Source organism: Grammomys surdaster, unplaced genomic scaffold, assembly GCF_004785775.1.
Source record: "Grammomys surdaster isolate TR1022 unplaced genomic scaffold, NIH_TR_1.0 126133, whole genome shotgun sequence".
NCBI classification, from domain to species: Eukaryota; Metazoa; Chordata; class Mammalia; order Rodentia; family Muridae; genus Grammomys; species Grammomys surdaster.
This window is the reverse complement of record NW_021620941.1, coordinates 2,858,847-2,877,339: the sequence shown is the minus strand read 5'-3', so window position 1 is coordinate 2,877,339 and position 18,493 is coordinate 2,858,847. Positions and strand designations below refer to the sequence as shown.

At 52.0% G+C, this 18,493-nt stretch overlaps 1 protein-coding gene across 1 annotated transcript in view; it reads left to right on the top strand.

Annotated features, from left to right (window-relative positions):
- The window catches only part of Hmcn2 (hemicentin 2), a 155,063-nt gene that overhangs the window by 85,167 nt on the left and 51,403 nt on the right, over nucleotides 1–18,493 (top strand). Inside the window, exons 35-54 of the mRNA XM_028757187.1 lie at nucleotides 679–833; nucleotides 1,163–1,259; nucleotides 1,871–1,966; nucleotides 2,687–2,863; nucleotides 4,429–4,586; nucleotides 5,760–5,883; nucleotides 6,416–6,591; nucleotides 7,252–7,348; nucleotides 7,679–7,798; nucleotides 8,642–8,803; nucleotides 9,946–10,227; nucleotides 10,951–11,118; nucleotides 11,790–11,903; nucleotides 13,052–13,138; nucleotides 14,078–14,269; nucleotides 14,800–14,973; nucleotides 15,093–15,206; nucleotides 15,687–15,829; nucleotides 16,310–16,460; nucleotides 17,694–17,912. Of these exons, the coding sequence (XP_028613020.1) occupies nucleotides 679–833; nucleotides 1,163–1,259; nucleotides 1,871–1,966; nucleotides 2,687–2,863; nucleotides 4,429–4,586; nucleotides 5,760–5,883; nucleotides 6,416–6,591; nucleotides 7,252–7,348; nucleotides 7,679–7,798; nucleotides 8,642–8,803; nucleotides 9,946–10,227; nucleotides 10,951–11,118; nucleotides 11,790–11,903; nucleotides 13,052–13,138; nucleotides 14,078–14,269; nucleotides 14,800–14,973; nucleotides 15,093–15,206; nucleotides 15,687–15,829; nucleotides 16,310–16,460; nucleotides 17,694–17,912 (3,006 nt within the window). The remainder of the gene's footprint in view (nucleotides 1–678; nucleotides 834–1,162; nucleotides 1,260–1,870; nucleotides 1,967–2,686; nucleotides 2,864–4,428; nucleotides 4,587–5,759; nucleotides 5,884–6,415; nucleotides 6,592–7,251; nucleotides 7,349–7,678; nucleotides 7,799–8,641; nucleotides 8,804–9,945; nucleotides 10,228–10,950; nucleotides 11,119–11,789; nucleotides 11,904–13,051; nucleotides 13,139–14,077; nucleotides 14,270–14,799; nucleotides 14,974–15,092; nucleotides 15,207–15,686; nucleotides 15,830–16,309; nucleotides 16,461–17,693; nucleotides 17,913–18,493) is intronic.

The window sequence follows — 18,493 nt, the reverse complement described above, 5'->3', positions numbered from 1 at the left end:
GATGGATGGATGATGGATGGATGGATGATGGATGGATGATGGATGGATTGATGATGGATGGATGGATGATGGATGGATGGATGATGGATGGATGATGGATGATGGATGAGTGGATGATTGATGGATGGATGATGGATGATGGATGATGGATGGATGATGGATGGATGATGGATGGATGGATGATGGATGGATGATGGATGGATGATGGATGGATGATACTCAGGTGAATGCATGAATGGGAGGATGGATAAATGGATGCACAGATGTATGTATGTATGAATGAATATGTGGGTAGATGAGTAGATGAGTGGATGGATGGATGGATGGATGGATGGATGAGTGGATGCATAGATAAGTGGCTAGATGGATGGGTGAATGTGAAGATGGATGTGTAGGTCGATGTGGGTCGTTGGATCTGTGGATGTGTGGATTGCGGGAACTTTCAAAGGGAAAGCACTGTTCTGTTGTCTCTCAGTCTGGAGCTCCTTCCATTTTCTAGGTGTTTGAGGAGCAAGGCTTCTAGAACCGTTCTTTGGCCAGGCTTCAAAGCCCCTCCCTCACTCCCAGCCCCTCCCTCACTCCCAGCCCCTCCCTCTCTTCCAGCCATTTAGGGAATTACTGGATACCTAGCACAGCCCCCAGAGCCTGACTCAGGCTCTCTCCATCTCTCTTGCACAGAGCTTCCATCGGTGCACATCATCGGTGGGGAGAACCTTACAGCCCCTTTCCTGCAGCCTGTAACCCTCCAGTGTGTAGGTACTGGAGTGCCTACCCCGAGCCTTCGCTGGTGGAAAGATGGCGTGGCCGTGGCAACCACAGGGGGCAACCTTCAGGTACAGTTAGGGAAGCAGGACTGGCTGTAGAGGTCCTGGAGACCCTGAGCAAAGTCTTTACAAAGTTGGGACAATAGAGCTCTCTCAGCATGTGCACTTTGAATAGGTACTTGGCTGCTATGCCTGGGGAATGGAGGGACCCCTTAGCCTGGGCCAGGCCACGGAGCTCCACCAGAGGGAAAAGTCAGAGATGATATCATGGAGAAGATAGCTCATTTGCATGCTTGCACCTGCCAATGGGGGCCATTCCCACATTCTGTCTTCTCTCCAACTCTGGCCTGGTCCTGGACTTTGTGGCTTCCCCTTATGCCCAGACCCTTCTCTCCCAGATCGAGAAGGCAGACCTGAGAGATGAAGGTGTCTACACGTGTTCGGCCACCAACCTGGCAGGGGAAAGCAAGAAGGATGTAACACTAAAGGTTCTGGGTGAGGACCACAGCTCAATGGGGTCCAAAGCCTAGGGTGATTGGTGACACCTCAAGGGTCCTTGGGACTGAGGAGTGGAAGTTTTAGATTTGCAACTATGCACTTAACCTTATAAATGATGAACAATGCTGACATGAAGCAGTAGATGAAGCATCCCAGATCCCAGTAAAAGATCTGGGAGAGAAGGGTCTGGGGATGAGAGGAAGTCACAAAGTCCAGACCTTTGCAAAGGTTTTCAGTGGTCACCATGTTAGTGGCTTCCTTGCTGGCTGGGTTCATGTTTTGGGACTCACATGTGTCCCTGACAGTGTGGACAAACCCAGCCTGGCTACTCCAGGGTACTGGGGATGCCAGCCAGCTCCTACTGTTCCAGCTTTGGTCCTCCCTGAGACTTGGGGTTGGAGGCTGGGAATCCTGTGTGACCTCAGGGAAGATCTCATAGGCTGTGCTCTGATTTGGGGTTTTTCTAAAGGCAAGCTTCCTGCTCCAAGTATGCGAGCCTTGTCACTAGAACCCTTTAGGAGAAGCCAAAAAAGACAGAAGGGTGTCTGGGATTATAGCTGCCCAGAGCCCACATCCACCAAGAGTGGTTTCTCTTTGTAACTCCCTAGTTCCCCCCAACATTGAGCCAGGCCCAGTCAACAAGGCAGTTCTGGAGAATGCCACAGTGACCTTGGAGTGCCTGGCTTCAGGTGTGCCCCCTCCAGGTAAGCCCCATCTCCTTGGCCGGTCCCAATTCCCTGTGGAAAGAGGCTGCAAGCACCCAAAATTCTGTATGTAGGTCAGGAAAAGCCTGCATAGTTTAGAGGTTCTATCATCCTTGGGGCTGGTCCAGGCTGTGGTTGAGGTCTAGAATCCCCACCATCTTGGCGTCTCCAGACCAGTTGAAGAAAAAGCCCAGAATACTTGGGTGAGTCATACAAGCGCCCACATCCAGGTTAGGGTGGGTCTTACCCATGATCCAGGGAGAAGGCCCATTTTCTGTCCCCTCATGAGCAAAGACAGCAACTTGCCTTGAGTGGATGAGCCCAGGAGGCATTTACCTCCTGTTGAGCCCTGGGGAGGGATGGTGGGCTCTGGCTGGAGGTAGGAAGCCTAAGGCACAGTGCTCTATCCTTGCCGCTGAGGCTGTTGTCCAGGGTGTCTTCCTCTACACACTCCTGGGTGAGGTTGGCTGTGGGGAAAGAGGCTTGGCTGGCTTTGACTAGCTGGCCCTGGCTGACTAGCCCCAACCTGGAGCTTCCTCTTAGCCCATGGTCTGTCTTATCTCCTGTGGTGCTGCTGTTCTGTCCTCTCTCCCTCTCCTAAGAACGCTGGTTCTCTATCATTGGAAGAAGCCCGTGCTCGCTCTGCCAGCTTCTCAGAATGACCCTACAGCCAACAGTCAATAGCTGATAGGGTACTTACACATGTCTTTTCTCTCCCAGACATCTCCTGGTTCAAGGGTCACCAGCCCATCTCTACCCAGAAGCGGGTGACAATGTCAGCTGATGGAAGAGTTCTTCATATTGAGCATGCCCAGCTTTCTGATGCGGGGAGCTACCGCTGTGTGGCGACCAATGTGGTGGGCAGTACAGGGCTGAAGTATGGCCTACGGGTCAATGGTGAGTGGCTAAGACTGTAGGGTCTTATAATAATGCTTGGTTTTTTTTCATTTGTCTAGCCTTCTGTCTCTTGTCCGCTTGTCTTTCAGTTATCTACCTATTCGTTCATCTGTCCGTTCCCCATCTATATGTCTGTCCATCTGCCCTTCTACTTACTATTCATACACCTGTCTTTACATTCACCCACCTATGCATCCATCCACTCACCCTATATCTATCTATCTACCATCTACTTGCCCATCTGTTCATCTATTTACTATCTACCTACCCCCACCTACCCATCAACCTGCCCTCCAATTCATCCATCCACCCACTAAACCACCATTCACCCAACTATCCATCCACCCACCCGTTCACCACTAGCAAGCCAGCCTTTCACTCATCCCTATAAAACAATTATTGCCTGTCCCTTGATCCAACCATCCATGTATTCTAAACTTCTGTCCACCTATTTACCCAGCCATCCAGCCTTCCATCTATGTACACAAATATCTGCCCATCCATCATTGATCCACTATTCATCCATCCAATCCTGTGCCCACCCATCTCGTCTTTGATCTATCCCCCCAATCTAAGCTACAGAGACAGAAGACACAGGAGAAACTGAATACAGACTGGGTGTTGGGCGACTTCCCCTGATGCCATGTGAACAAATGTTAATACATTTGGGGCCCCAGATGGGCCCCAACGGCAGAACAAAGGCATGATTCCATCCAATTCCATCTTGGGGTACAAATGCATTTATTGGGCTTCCTTACAGAAGTTTGGGTGATGATTTTCTAGAAGTATGGATGAACCCTAAACAAGAACATTGCCAAAAAGCCCCATCTCAGTATCTCAAAGGCTGCATGGACAGAGCCCCCTTCTATCAACCTCTCACTTCCTATAGCACCTCTAGCGCCCTCTAGAACTCCCTGATATCATGTGCAGCTGGAGAAGAGGGAGCAGCCCCCCCCCCCCAACCTTCTCCTTCAATGACGGAACCCCAGCAGGCTCAATCTTGTGAGGATCTCAAACAGGAAGTCATAGCTACTCTGGCAAGGATGGTAACACTCACGGCATGCGTGGAGGCCAACATTGTCCAACACTGGGCATGCCTGGAGCATACAAACTAAGGGAGCCCTGGATGGGGTTGGTAGCCATACGGAGCTGTCAGCTTGGGTCTCATGGGCTGTGAGAGAGGATAGCTTTGGTTCTCCTGGCTACAGGGAGATTTTTGGCTGTGGTTTTCCCAGGATGATAGTGTTGCATCTGAGACCTGAGTCAGGACAACTCTCAGCTCCCATAGTGTCCCCACAATAAATCCCCAAGACCTGAGCTCGAGTGTGGTGTCTGCCGAGTTCTGGCTGGTTAGCCTCGGCCAGGTGACCTGCCTCTCTCAGACTCAGTATCTCATTAGTAGAAGCCGCGGTGTACTGACACAATGCCTACGGCGTGGCTGCCTGGGTTGCTATGCCACGCCCACGCTTTTGTTCTTGACTTGTGCTCCTGAAGGTACACTAGACCATGTCACATGCAGTGGGGCTCAACTCTGCTCCCTGTTTCCCTGCCACCTCTCGTTGCAGTGCCACCCCGAATCACCCTGCCACCCAGCCTGCCAGGCCCAGTACTGCTTGGTACACCCTTCCGCCTGACCTGTAATGCCACCGGCATCCCCAGCCCCACACTGATATGGCTGAAAGATGGAAACCCTGTGTCCCCTGAAGGAACCCCTGGCCTCAAGGTCAGTAGCATTGAGTGGTCTCTGAATGACCTCCTGGTGTCTCCCATAGGGACTGGTAGCAGAAGTTAGTCTCAGGGAGTCTAGGGTAAGGGAGAGGCAGAGCGTCCCTACCCACTGAGGTATAGTACATGCCACCAATATCAGCCAAATATGTAGCCTAGAGTGTTTTGTCACCACACTGAAATGAGGGGGAAAGAAGCTATCTATGATAGTGCACACCCAAACCCCCAGCACTCAGAAAACTGAGGCAGGAGGATCACCATGATTTCAAGTCCAGGCCGATCAATGTAGTGAATTCTAGGCCAGTGTGGTCTACATAGTGAGACCTGTCTCAACCCACCTGCAAAAAGAAGTAATGAAAAGGGTTGTCGATGTAGCAGTTGATAGAGCCCTAGCCCAGTACGCATGAAGCCCTGGCTTCCATCCCCAGCTTCCATCCCCAGCACTGCATAAATTAGGCATGCCAGCACAGTACTCAGGTAGAGCAGGAGGCTCAGGGTTAGTCTCAGCTACATGGCAAGTTTGAGATCAGCTTCGACTACGAGTGACCTTCTCTCAAAAAAATAAAAAAGTAAAAAAGCAAACCAATTTTTTTTTTTGTTTCTGAGACACGGTCTCCTATGTAACCCTGGCTGTCCTGGAACTCACTGTGTAGTAAGTAGACCAGGCTGGCTTGAACTCATAGAGATCTATCTACTGGTCTCTGCTTCCCAAGCGCTGGCATTAAAGGTGTGCCATTCCATGTATAGCAAAAGCAAAGCAATTTTAATGTTATCAAGTCCAATAATCAAAAAAAATGTTCCTTCTGTCCTGTGATCAATATTAAAAAGTCACTCGTAAGACATTCTGTTCACATCGACTCTGGTTACGTGTTTTATATACGTGGCCCACTCAATTTAATAACCTCTGGCGCTCTCCTGGCTTTGCATGGCTAATGGTCACTGTAGTGGGCAGAATGGCTCCAGGTAACTCTTCTAGAAACAGAGAAAACTGCCACCAGCCAGCAGGGATCCTGAGGTCAGGAGTACACCTTGTGACTCTCCTGCCTTGGGGGACCCCCAGAGGTCTAGAGCAGGATCTAGGTAGGTGTAGTACAAGGGCTGGCTTGTGAAGGCAGGTACCATCCCTGTAGTAAGAGCTGTGTTTAATGTGGACTTGCCTCTGGGGGTACAGGTCTTCCCCGGAGGACAGGTTCTCACCGTGGCCAGTGCCCGTGCCTCTGATGCGGGCAGCTACTCCTGTGTAGCAGTGAGTGCCGTGGGTGAGGATCGCCGGGATGCTGTCCTGCAAGTTCACAGTGAGTCTCTAGCCTGGGATGAAGGTGCGGGAAGGGAAGGGATGGGCATTGCTATAGGCCAGCCATTTCCAAGAAGCTGAACTGGGGTAGCCATGTGCCCAGGGTCAGCTAGGGTGCCGACGGAAGAGACAGGAGTTACCACCTGACCTTGTGGTTGCCAGTAGACATTGGAGACCTGTCCTGGGGCATGAGAATCCCTGTGGATGGTCAGGTGGCAGGCAGGTGGCCACGCATGGCCAGCATCTCTGTGGTTAGAGAAGAAGCATGAACCCACAAGGTTGGGGCAGTATGCACAGTCAGGAGGGAAGCCCAGTGTTTTCTGGCTCCCAAATTGACAGGGATGGAGCTCAGCAGGTAATCTTGTTGTCACCAAGCCTGCAAAGCAGGACTGAGGTGGCCAGGCTAGGCCCATGTAACTCCTTTCCCTTGGTGTTTGCTCCTGGCTGTAGGATTGACTGGGCCAACTCAGTTGTGACCTCTCTTGGTGTCCTATTCCTTACTTTTGGGGTTCCTTCCCTGTCTGTACCCACAGTGCCCCCCAGCATCCTTGGAGAAGAGCTGAACATGTCCGTTGTGGTAAATGAGTCAGTCGCACTGGAGTGCCAGAGTCATGCCATGCCACCACCCGTGCTGAGATGGCAGAAGGATGGGAGACCCCTGGAGCCTCACCCTGGCATCCGCCTCTCTGCAGACAAGACCTTGCTGGAGGTGTGCCGCTGTGCAGCTTGGCTGCCCGGAGGAGCTGAATGAACAGGGCAGGGCAGGGCTTATGGGTGTCCCGGGTCCCTGTGAGCATTGTTCAGCTCAGTGTGACCAATGATCACCCACCAGGAGACAGCCCTCAGAGTCTCCTTCAGGACCCAGGCATATGCTGGCTGTCCTTCCCTCTGCTGCCCCTCTCTGTCTTGTGATATGACCATTCCTGTCTCCGAGTACCACCTATTCATTTCCTCTCCTTTCCCTTCACCCTGCAAAGCCACGGTGCAGCCTCATTACCCCCAGGTCAGGGTATAACCCCTAGATGGCAGGTCCTTTACCCATCATCCTTCACTGTCCAGCTTCTCCTCGGGTTGGTTCTGAGGGCTGTGGGAACAGATGAAGGGCTGCTGCAGGACTGGATCACCATGTGCCCAGCCTCTTAGCAAATCAGAATTCTGCATGTGAAGTGGAGGAGCCAGAAAGGCCCCATGGAGAGACCCTGACTTCTAGAAACCTCTTGGTGCTCTGAGCAGGGAGATGCTTCACATTCCAAGCGGGGAGATCAGGGCTCATTGTTGTCACGTGGCATGATGAGGGTGACAAGGTCTGTCTAGGGGGTGACATCGCCTTTGCTTGAATCACTAGCCAGCTGTCTTTGCTCCTGGCCAGGTGGACCGAGTGGCGGTGTGGGATGCAGGCCACTACGCCTGTGAAGCTGTTAACCAGGCAGGCCGTTCTGAGAAGCACTTCAACTTGCATGTCTGGGGTGAGGGTCTCCAAGTCCCCGGGAAAAGGGATACCTATCTGAGTCCCAGGATACAACCCTCCTTACCCCAAACCCCTATCCCACACTCCTACCCCCCACCCATAACCCTACCCCACACCCCTACCCCACACCCTTACCCCACACCCCTACCCCACATCCATACCCCCACCCCTACCCCACCCTTACCCCTCACCCCTACTCCATACCTCTACCCCCCACCCTTACCCCTTACCCCTACCCCACACTCCTACCCCCCACCCATACCCCCACCCCACACTCCTACCCCCCACCCCAGAGCACCCCTCCCAACTCCTGTGTGCTCTGAACCAGTCCCTCCAGCATTCCCCTCAAAGGAGCCCTACACTCTCACTGTGACTGAGGGACAGACTGCCAGACTGTCGTGCAACTGCCAGGGCATTCCCTTCCCCAAGATCTCATGGACGAAAGATGGTAGGATGACTACCCCCCCCCCGCCCCCCCCCCCCCCGCAACCCGCACCCCGCACCCAGCACCCTCCACCCAGCACCCCCTCACCCAGCACCCCGCACCCCCACCCAGTACCTGAGTGCCTCAATGAATGGGTGGATTTTCAGCCCTTGAATCCCCAACCAGCCAGCTACAGAGTGCCGCTTTCCCAGTCTCTCTGCTTTGCCTCCACCTGCAGGCCCCTCCTAGCGTGTGACAGGAGGCTGATCTTCAGTCCCCAAATCCCTATCATTCCTGCCAGGATGCCATTTCCCAAGCCCTGGCTGGGCAGATGACAAACAGAAAGTTAGAAAATGAGTCTGGGCCTTGGGGAGTAGGTTACAAAGGGAAAAAGGAACATGTGGCTAGGATTTGGAATTTTATGTTCTGTGGCTGGAATGTTTGACCCAAGGTGAGGGATAATGGTGAACAAGGACAAACATTCCAGGCAGAGGTCATGGTAGGCGCAAAGGCCCTGGGGCAGGAACAAGGCAAGCACATTCTGGGAGACAGCAGAGGGATCAGTAAGACTGTAGCAGAGTCAGCCAGAAAGGACACAGTGAAGAAATGGTCCCCAAAGCAATAGGGACTGAGCCAAGGGCCGTTGTGAAGGGTTTGGTCTTACCTTCAGTGGGATGGGGCAGGGCATGCTCAGATCTCCAAAGTTGTGAGTATGGCAGCTCAGAGGGTTGCCAGGACTCTGAGAAGGCTTCCTGAAAGAGGTGTCATATATGGGGGCACCTGGGGGAGGAGTTAGTGGTTGGGAGGACCACTGTTCCTTGTGAAAGAACAAGTCCCTGGACCAGGACCCTTTTCTCACTGCCCCAGGTCACCCCCTGCCTGGGGAGGGGGACAGCCTGGAACAGGTGCTGGCGGTTGGGAGGCTGCTGTACCTGGGACAGGTCCAGTCGGTGCAAGAGGGGACATACACCTGCGAGTGCAGCAACGCAGCTGGGAGCAGCAGCCAGGAGCAGCAGCTGGAGGTTCTGGGTGAGCCCTGCCAGGGCTGGGGACGGTGGGTGAGTGGGTGAAGCCTAGATCACATGGGGCAGGGGAATAGCAAGGCTGGGCACGTGCATGCCCTTCCAGCCTAGACTCTGAACTCCCCAGTTGTGCATATGGGAGGGGACGCAGGCCCTGTGTGGCCTAGCAGGAGAGAGCATGCCCTGAAATGTTTGGAAATGAAAGTGCACAGTGCTCCTATAGAGCCCACGCATGGCATGAATCCTGCTAGAGAAAGTTTGAATCCCCCGAGTCTGTGTAAATGACAAGTGGTCATGACAGTCTACTTGGGTCCTCGTGTTGGAAGGCAGAGACAGGGGCTCAGAGCAAGCTGGCTTGTGAGACCAGCTAAGTCAGTGAGCTCTGGGTTTGATTGAGAGGCCCTGCTTCAGTGAATAAGACAGAGGAACAACTGAGGGTGATTCTGTACGCAGGCCTCAAGTTTCTACGTGCTTGTATATCTGCACACACATGTGAATACACAGAAGCAAACATGCTATGTGCAACACACACAGGGAAAAAAAAAAGAAAAGAAATATTCTGGCCTTGTAAAAACCATGCTCTCAGAATGAGGCCGCTGCTGAGTTGATAGAGTGATTGCCTAGCGTATAATCCCAACCCTTGGGAACGGAATCAAGAGATCAGGAGTTCAAGGTCATCCTCAGTCACACAGTGAATTCAAGGCTAGCCTGAGCTAGCATGACACAAGAGATGTGCTAGAAAACAAGTCCCACAAAAGTACTGGGCACTGTAGTCCCTACTGGAGAGGCTAAGCAGAAGGAATTCACGTTCAAAGCAAGCATGGGCAACCTAGAGAAACTCCAGCTCGTGAGACTGAAACTACACAGACAAGAATGGCTGGACCTATTCCTCAAGGCGTGGCCCACTCAGATCCCCAATGTATCTGAGAGGTTGCCCAGGGATGCAGCTGTCACTCTGCCACAGAGATGGAAAGGCTCAGACAGGTGAAGAGACAGACAGGCAAGGTCACACAGCATGTAGCACAAGGAGGAACATGTGTCTGAATGACCATGTCCACCGAGGCCTCAGCACCTGCCAGCCTCAGCACCTGCGGGCCTGATACCAGGTGGCCCTGACTACTTTCACTGATGGCTTCCTCTTCACCTTAGTTCCTCCTCAGGTCGCTGGCCTTTGGGAGCCCCTCACGACAGTCTCCGTGATCCAGGATGGAAACACCACCCTGGACTGTAATGCCACAGGGAAGCCCCTGCCGGTGGTGACCTGGGAGAGGGATGGTCAGCCAGTCCAGATGGAACCCGGCTTTCGGCTTCAGAATCATAACCATAGCCTACACGTGGAACGGGCTCAGGCCTCCCACGCCGGCAGCTACAGCTGTGTGGCTGAGAATATAGCTGGGCGTGCAGAGAGGAGGTTTGCACTGTCCGTACTGGGTGAGGACCAGTGGCCTGTGGGGAGGACCAAGAGACTAAGGCCAGGCCAGTCCCAGACACAGCCTGGTGCAGGCAGCTCTGGCCAACAGGGTCCTCAGTATGGCTGTTCTCAAAACACCCAGCTCCTACCTTCCCTCTCACGTTGGCCTTCCCCCACCCTGTTTCTGTCAATCCACGGTCTGTGTGGCTGGTGAGATGTTCTTGAGGGATACTGGGTAGGAAAGCCAGGGAGACCATACACATTGTAGAAGAATCTAGATGCCTGCCTAGGGGAGGTGGCCTTGGGGCTGAAAGACTATGGAAGAGTCGAATGGTTTCTGGAGTGTGCTGGAGCCCGTTATCTCCCCTACTGTGTACCTGGGTCTATTTCAGGGGGAGGCAGGACATAGTTCTGGAGAAAGCTGGGGAGGGGGTGGGAGCATGGTGGGTTAGGAAGGCTCCTCCCATCAGGCCCCACTTGCCTAGGGTTTTAAGCTTTCTGTGCCTTGCCATCCCACTAGAAGGTAGGAGATCATTGCAAACAGACAGCACCGCTACTTCATCCAGGGGCGGATGTGGGCTTGCTTTTGTCAGCATGCCGCCCTGCTTGTCTCCGGCCCTATAGTGAGTACTATTGGCTCTAGCTCTTGAATGCTTATGTACTTGATGCTAACCCGTAACGCCAGAGCTTGAGGAGTGCCGAGCTGCTGTCTACATTCTGAATATGGTTCTTCCTGCGTCTAGCACCTCCTCATTTTACTGGAGACTCGGATTCATTGACCAATGTCACCGCTACCTTACATGGCTCCTTGACACTGCTCTGTGAAGCTGCAGGGGTCCCGCCTCCGACAGTCCAGTGGTTTCGGGAAGGACAGCCAATCAGCCCTGGAGAAGGCACCTACCTCTTGGCAGGTAAGGCACTAAGCCAGGTGTGTTTCAGGATCAGCCTATCAGATGCCTATGACCTCTGACCCTGAGCTGTCAGGCCTCAGTGACCCATTAGTTGTGGGATTACAAAACACATTTCCCACTTTGTAGAAGTTGTATAGACCATTGTATAGACATTGTATAGACCTGATCCATTGTATAGACAGGAACACAGACGGGAACTAAGCTCTTCAGAAAGGAGATTGGAAATCAATTAGTAATGTCTGCCACGAGTGTAGGAATAACAATGTGTGTGTGTGTGTGTGTGTGTGTGTGTGTGTGTGTGTGTGTGTGATCTGCCCCAGGTGGTCTTACAAGATCTGTGGTTTCTCTGTAAGGAACTAGCTCTACTTCAAAGGTCCCTGGAAGAGAAGGCTTTTCTTTTCTGGGTCTCTTGACACAAAATGAGCATCTGAAATATGCCAGGGCTGTGTAGCTCTCTGTCGTCTCTCAGCCCTAGCCCAGAGCCACACAGAGGCAGCATGTGAGTTCCTTCTTGCTAGAGGACACTATGCTCTATCATTTTGTTCACTGTCTCAGGCCTCCGGTTCCCTACTTGAAGACTGGAACACTGGGAGGCAGATACTTGCATATTAATGTGTGACATCACAAGTAGAGAGAGGCCGCTGAGCCTACACCTTCCCTTCCCTCCCCAGGTGGCTGGATGCTGAAGATGACCCAGGCACAGGAGCAGGACAGAGGCCTCTATTCATGCCTGGCCAGCAATGAGGCTGGGGAGGCAAGGAGGAACTTCAGTGTAGAGGTCCTGGGTAGGATGCATCTCTATGTTCTCAGGAGCACCGGGAGCCTTCTCCTCCCGCTGGGGCGCTTCTAGGGCAGGCAGACATTGGGAAGGGCTCTGATTCTCTTGCTTCATCTTTGTTCTGGGGCCTGGGGAGGTGACTCAGTCAATAAAGTACTTGTTGTGCAGTGTGAGGACCTGTGTTTGATCCCAGATCCCAAGTACAAGGAAAACAATCTAGGTATGGTGTCACTCAGAGAATCCCAACCCTTAGGGACTACAAATAGGAAGAGCCCTGAATTCCCAGCCAGCCAGCCTAGCCTGCTCGGCAAATTCTGGGCCAGAGACCTTGGGGAGTCTTTAATTTTGTTTTTATTTTTAAGTGGATGGTCCCTGGGGAATGAAAGTTAAGGCTTACTTTTGGTGTCTACACACATATGCATACCCATATACATGTGAGCACACCATACATTCACACAATAAATATACATACACCATATGCATCATATATACAACATATACCATAAACACATACACCACACATGGCATACACACATATACACACCATATACACATATACCATACACGCATGCATATACATATGCCATAAACCACAATACATATACACAACACATACCACATGCACACACTACACACACATATCTTATACACATATACACACCATCTACCATATATTATACACATGTACTATACATACATGCATGTTCCTATACCACAAACCACTCATATATATATATATACCTCAAACCATTCACACACACACATGCACACATACCAAACACACATATATACCACAAACCATTCACATACACACACACACACACGCACGCACACATACCACACACTACATACACATACACACTCACATACCGCACACACACCACACACACACATACATAAACACCCTATATTCTGAAACTGTCTTCAAATTTTCCAGAAACAGTAAGAATCAACCCAAAGTGAGGGAAGCAGATAGTCAACATCACACCCACTTGTGTGTTGAGTCTCCTAGCAGCAACAATACACTACATTGACTTCTGGGTTGAAGTAAGGGGATTGGAGAAACTGAGGCACAGGAAACTTGGCTTCCCACTCTGTGGATGGGTAGCCTGGATGGGCCACCCAGTTGGCAACTGTTTGTCTCCCTTCTCCTAGTTCCTCCCAGCATTGAAAATGAAGACTTGCAGGAAGTGATCAAGGTGCCCGAGGGACAGACTGCCCAGCTGGTGTGCAACGCCACAGGTGAGGGCTACACAGCACAGTGAGCCTGCCTTAGCCAGTCCCCAACCCCGGGGCTAGCCACCAAGGATCTATATTTTCACTCTCTGTGTCATGCCTCGTTTGTTGGCACGTATTGTTTGCTCTGCTCTTTTCTGACTACAGTCACCTACCAGAACCTTCCCAGGTCCCCACTGCACTAGGACCTCCATGTCCTCACCACACTGACCATACACAAGACCATACTAGTCTGTGATGTCTGAGATCCTTAAGACTATGGCTCCCCCACTGCCTGGAAGACTACGCTCCCTCTGATGCTTGAGGGTTGAAGGGTGGGTGGAAATTTGTGTAGATAAAGAAAAAGACAGTGAATGACTGGGTGGGGGAATAGAGAGATTCTAGTATATCTATTAGGTATTTGACTAAAGATGATAGCTGATAGATGGATGAGTGAATGAATGGATGAGTGGGTGGATGGATGATGGATGGATAGATGGATGGATGGATGGATGGATGGATGGGTGGATGGATGGGTGGATGGATGGGTGGATGGATGGGTGGATGGATGGGTGGATGGATGGATGGATGATGGATGGATAGATAGAAGAATGGATTAATATGGATTAATAAGTATATCTTAACTGGGTAGAAAGATAGATGGACAGATGGATAGAAAGATCCATTCATGAGCATGCAGTAAGGTAGGAAGACAGATAGGCCAAAGGGTAAATAGACGAAAGGAAGGATAGATGGACAAATAGATCTTGCCTGTCTGTGCCAAGGCATCTCTGCCCAGTCCCCAGGAAGACAGTTGACTTCCCAAAAAACGGCTTAGGCTTTTCCTGCTGTACATCCTTAAATGAGGATGCAAACTCCACATCTGAGCTGACCGGGAGTCTCCTCTGACCCCTGAGCTCACCTGGTCAGAGCCTGCTGAAGGATCTCTGTCTCCTCTCTATGTAGGCCACCCTCCGCCCAAGGTCACTTGGTTCAAAGATGGCCAGTCCCTGGCTGTTGGAGACCCTTACGAAATGTCCCCAGATGGGGTCTTCCTGTGGATCCCCCAGACCAATCTGTCCAGTGCTGGCCACTACTCTTGCATCGCCAGCAATGCCATGGGGGAGAAGACCAAGCATACAGAGCTCAGCGTCCTGGGTGAGTGCTAGGCCTTCCCCGGTCACCAGATGCTGCAGGAGGGAACTCGAAGTTTCCACAATCAACCACTATCATTCCTTTTGCCACTCCAAGAGTGACAGCAAAAATAAGCAGAGTGACAGCCAGATCTCCATAGCAACCCCTGCTAGCGACCAGACTTTCTGCACACAAGCCTTTCTTGTGACAGTTCATGCCCAAACTGTAACATTGTCCCTGTGGGGTAGGAAAAGAAAGTTTAGGGTCCAAGAGGCAGTTAGACCCAAAGTCCTCCTCCTCAGAACCAAGAAGGTTTTGGTTGAATAAGTAGCAAGGCCACATGTTGAGTCAATTTTGAGAGACACTGGTCACTCATCTTGTCCTGTAGTGTGGCTGCGTGGCGGAGGAGGGCTTGGCCGCCCTGAGCTTTCATTACTCACTCTCCTCACTCAATACAGCACCAAGGAGAAGCCTAGGCTCCTAGCTGTCCTGGCCATCAGGGTCCCTGGGCTAGACCCTGTTAGCCAAGGCCTTCCTGCCTCCCCCCCTCACAGTGCTTCCCACCATCCTGGGACTGCCTGAGAAGAATGCCAATGAGGAAGTGACGGTGACCATCAACAATCCTATTTCCTTGATCTGTGAGGCACTGGCTTTTCCATCCCCCAATATCACCTGGATGAAGGATGGGTTGCCCTTCGAGGCCTCAAAGAACATACAGCTCCTCCCAGGTGATGCCCCTCGGTGGGCTTTGAAAAGACAGGGGAATCATCCCTGAGCTGGGTCGATCTGAGCTCATGTTTGGGTGAAGCCCTGTTTGGGGTAACTCTGGCCATCAATCCCCAAGCAGGTACCCATGGACTACAGATCCTGAATGCCCAGAAGGAAGATGCTGGCCAGTACACCTGTATAGTCACCAATGAGCTGGGAGAGGCCACAAAGAACTACCATGTGGAAGTGCTCAGTGAGCTCCCCACCCCCCAGGGACATTGGCTAGACAGACAGAAGCGTGCTGCCACACTTGAGACCTCAGGATTGCTTCCTGTGGTTGTCTTCCCTGAGACTCACAGGCAGCTGTGGGAGAGAATCTCTGCCATTCCCCATCCTTGCCTTGGTGGGAAAGGAAGGGATAGTGTTATGACTTTGGTCATGTTGTCATCCCTCCCTGAGTCCTGGCTTCCTACTGGTGTGGAGGTACAACCTGGGGTCCCTTGGTTTGACACCTAGGCCCTCAAAAGGCCCTCCAGAGGCCACCACAGAAACCCCCTGCTTCATAACCCCTGTCTCTTAGCCTTCTCCAACCCTAAGTAGATACAGTTGGGTTCCTTTTTAGAATCTTATTTACCAGCCCCTTCCTTAGGGAGCTATCCCCAGGGCCAGGGGATCAGGGTCTCAGGGGTCTCCTCAGACCCACTCACTCCTCAGACAACCTGTGGTTTTTCAGTTCCCCCCTCCATCTCCAAAGATGACCCTTTGGGAGAGGTCAGCGTGAAGGAAGTGAAGACCAAAGTCAACAGCTCTCTGACCCTGGAGTGTGAATGCTGGGCCGTTCCCCCACCCTCCATCAGCTGGTACAAGGACGGAAGGGTGCGTGCCGGACAACCCCAGACAACCTTAGACGCTCACATTTGAGTCGCATTAGCTTCGCCTGGCTCTTTCCTGGAGAAGCCCTGAAAGTACCTAGCCCCAGAGCAGGCCCTGCTTACTCTGCAGTTTTTAAATTATAACAAAACAAACCCTTTCCACCCACTGAGTCCTTCTGTCCACTCCTTTGCTTCCTGTCTGCTTTCGAGGACATACAAGCTTGGCATGACAGAGTCATGGACAACCCTATCACTTTACATTATGGTCTGATTTTTATTTATTAAAGTATAGAGCAGGGTGTCCAGTGGCACATGCTTGTAATCCCTGCACTTAGATAGCTGAGACTGGAGAGTCAAGAGTCCAAGGTCAGCCTTGGCTACATAGTGAGCTTGAGGCCAGCCTAAGCTACAGGAGACCCTGTCTCAAAACAAATAAACAAACAATTTTGATTTTTCATCTTGGTCCCTCTCTATTGTACCCCAGCCTGTGACCCCTAGCCAGCGGCTCAGTGTCCTGGGGGAGGGGCGGCTGCTCCAGATCCAACCCACACAGGTGTCTGACTCGGGCAGATACCTGTGTGTGGCCACCAATATGGCCGGCGAGGATGACCAAGACTTCAATGTTCTCATCCAAGGTGCGTGTGGTGCCTACTGTAGGGTGGGCTGGGTGTCTCAACATCTCAGATGCAGGATGGCTCTGTGTTTTCTGTGGCTAAGGAGTGAGATTCAGAAGATGGTGGCTCCATCAGAATTAAGGGCCAGGAGGCAGACAGAGAAGGCAGGGAGAAAGAAAAGCTAGAAAGGGCCCAAAGGGACTGAGGAGAGGCTGGAAGGGTGACTAGGAGGCTAGGAGGTTGGAAGAGAGGCTAGGAGCCTGGGAGGCTGGGAGGCTGGGAGCCTGGGAGCCTGGGAGCCTGGGAGCCTGGGAGGCTGCAAGGGAGACAGACTGGGAGGCTTCGAGGGAGGCCCAGAGGCTGGCAGGCTGCAAGGGAGGCTGTGTCCTACATCAGGCCTAACCTGAGCATATATATGAGACCTCAAAGCCTGCTTCCACAGAGACACAGTTCCTCCAACAAGGCCACACCTCCTAACAGTGCTACTCCCTATGGGCCAAGCATTCAAACACACGAGTCTATGGAGGCCCGACCTATTCAAACCACCACAACTGAGCTGTATGACCTGGGGATGTCACTGGCTCCCTGTGGGCCTTGGCTTCCTCCTTTAAAAATGCAGGTGTTCTAAGCCAGGCATGGTGGCACACGCCTTTAATCCCAGCACCCCAAGGCAAAGACAGGTGGATCTCTGAGAGTTTGAGGCCAGCTGGGACTACACAGTGAGACCCTGTCTCAAAGAAAGAAAAAGAGAAAGGTACAGGTGATCTGACTACAGCAGGTGGCCTTGGGATCCCTTAGGACCCTAACTACAGAGAGTTTTGTGCCTCTGAGTACCAAGGAGCAAATGCAGGCTAGCACTTGGCAACTGCCCAACTCCCTTCAAAAAGCTTTCCATGTTACAAAGTCATTTTTATCTTATTTCATTTTGCTCTTCTGAGCAAAAGACTTTGAGCCAAAGTCTTCCTGTAACCCTGGCTGGCCTGGCGTTGTGGTCCTCCTGCCTCAGCCTCTAAGTGCTAGGACAACAGGTGTACCACCGGGCTTCTCTGAGGCCAGTTAGATGTGAGGTCCACAGAACAAGGAGCTTTTCCTAAAGTTCATGTGGCAGCTTTACAGGCAGCCTCTGAGGAAGCTGACTACAGGGAGTGGCTTGTGTGGCAGGGTGTGGCAGTGCCTCCCAGGCTGGTTGGCAGTAGCGGTGAGCAGCCTTAACCCTATATTGTATTCCTGATGACTTGGTCTCTCTCTGTGCAGTGCCCCCTATGTTCCAGAAGATTGGAGATGTTGATGCAGGCTTTGAGCCCCTGCCCCATGAGGAGGAGGCCCAGGGCAGGGTGACAGAGTTCCGAGAGATTGTGGAGAACAACCCAGCTTACCTGTACTGTGATACCAATGCCATTCCACCACCGGAGCTCACGTGGTACAGGGAGGGTCAGCCCCTGTCAGATGCCGATGGAGTCTCAGTGCTGCAAGGTAGGCTGGATGCTGCCTGCAAGGTGACCACCCCAGAGCGTCCCTGAAACTTGCAAGCAGAGGATAACGGTTGCATAAGATTGCTTTCTGTGCCTAGCTTTTAAAATAAGCTTCCCAGCCCAGGCCAAAGCCCATGTCTGGACTTTAGGATCTCTATTGACCTGGAATGCTCAGGAAAATGGTGGGATTCTCTAGGGCAGTGGTTCTCAACCTGTGGCTTATAGCCCCTTGGGAGTCACATATCAGATACCCTGCATCTAAGATATTTACATTATGATCCACAATAGTAGCAAAATTACAGTTATGAAGTAGCAACGAAAATAACTTTTATGGTGGTGGTGGGGGTGTCACTACAACTGGAGGAACTGTATTAAGGGTTGAAGCATTGGTAACACTGAGGACCATTGCTCTAGGGAGAGGTGGCTCTCTTTATGTAAAGATCCTGAGGCAGGAAGGCAATGAGGATCACAGGCCCAGCTCCTAAAGTACCTGCCAGCCAAGCAGGAATTCAAGTTAATCCTCAGAACCCACAGAAAGCCAGTGCTGGTGCCTCAGAACCCATGGAAAGCCAGTGCTGGTGC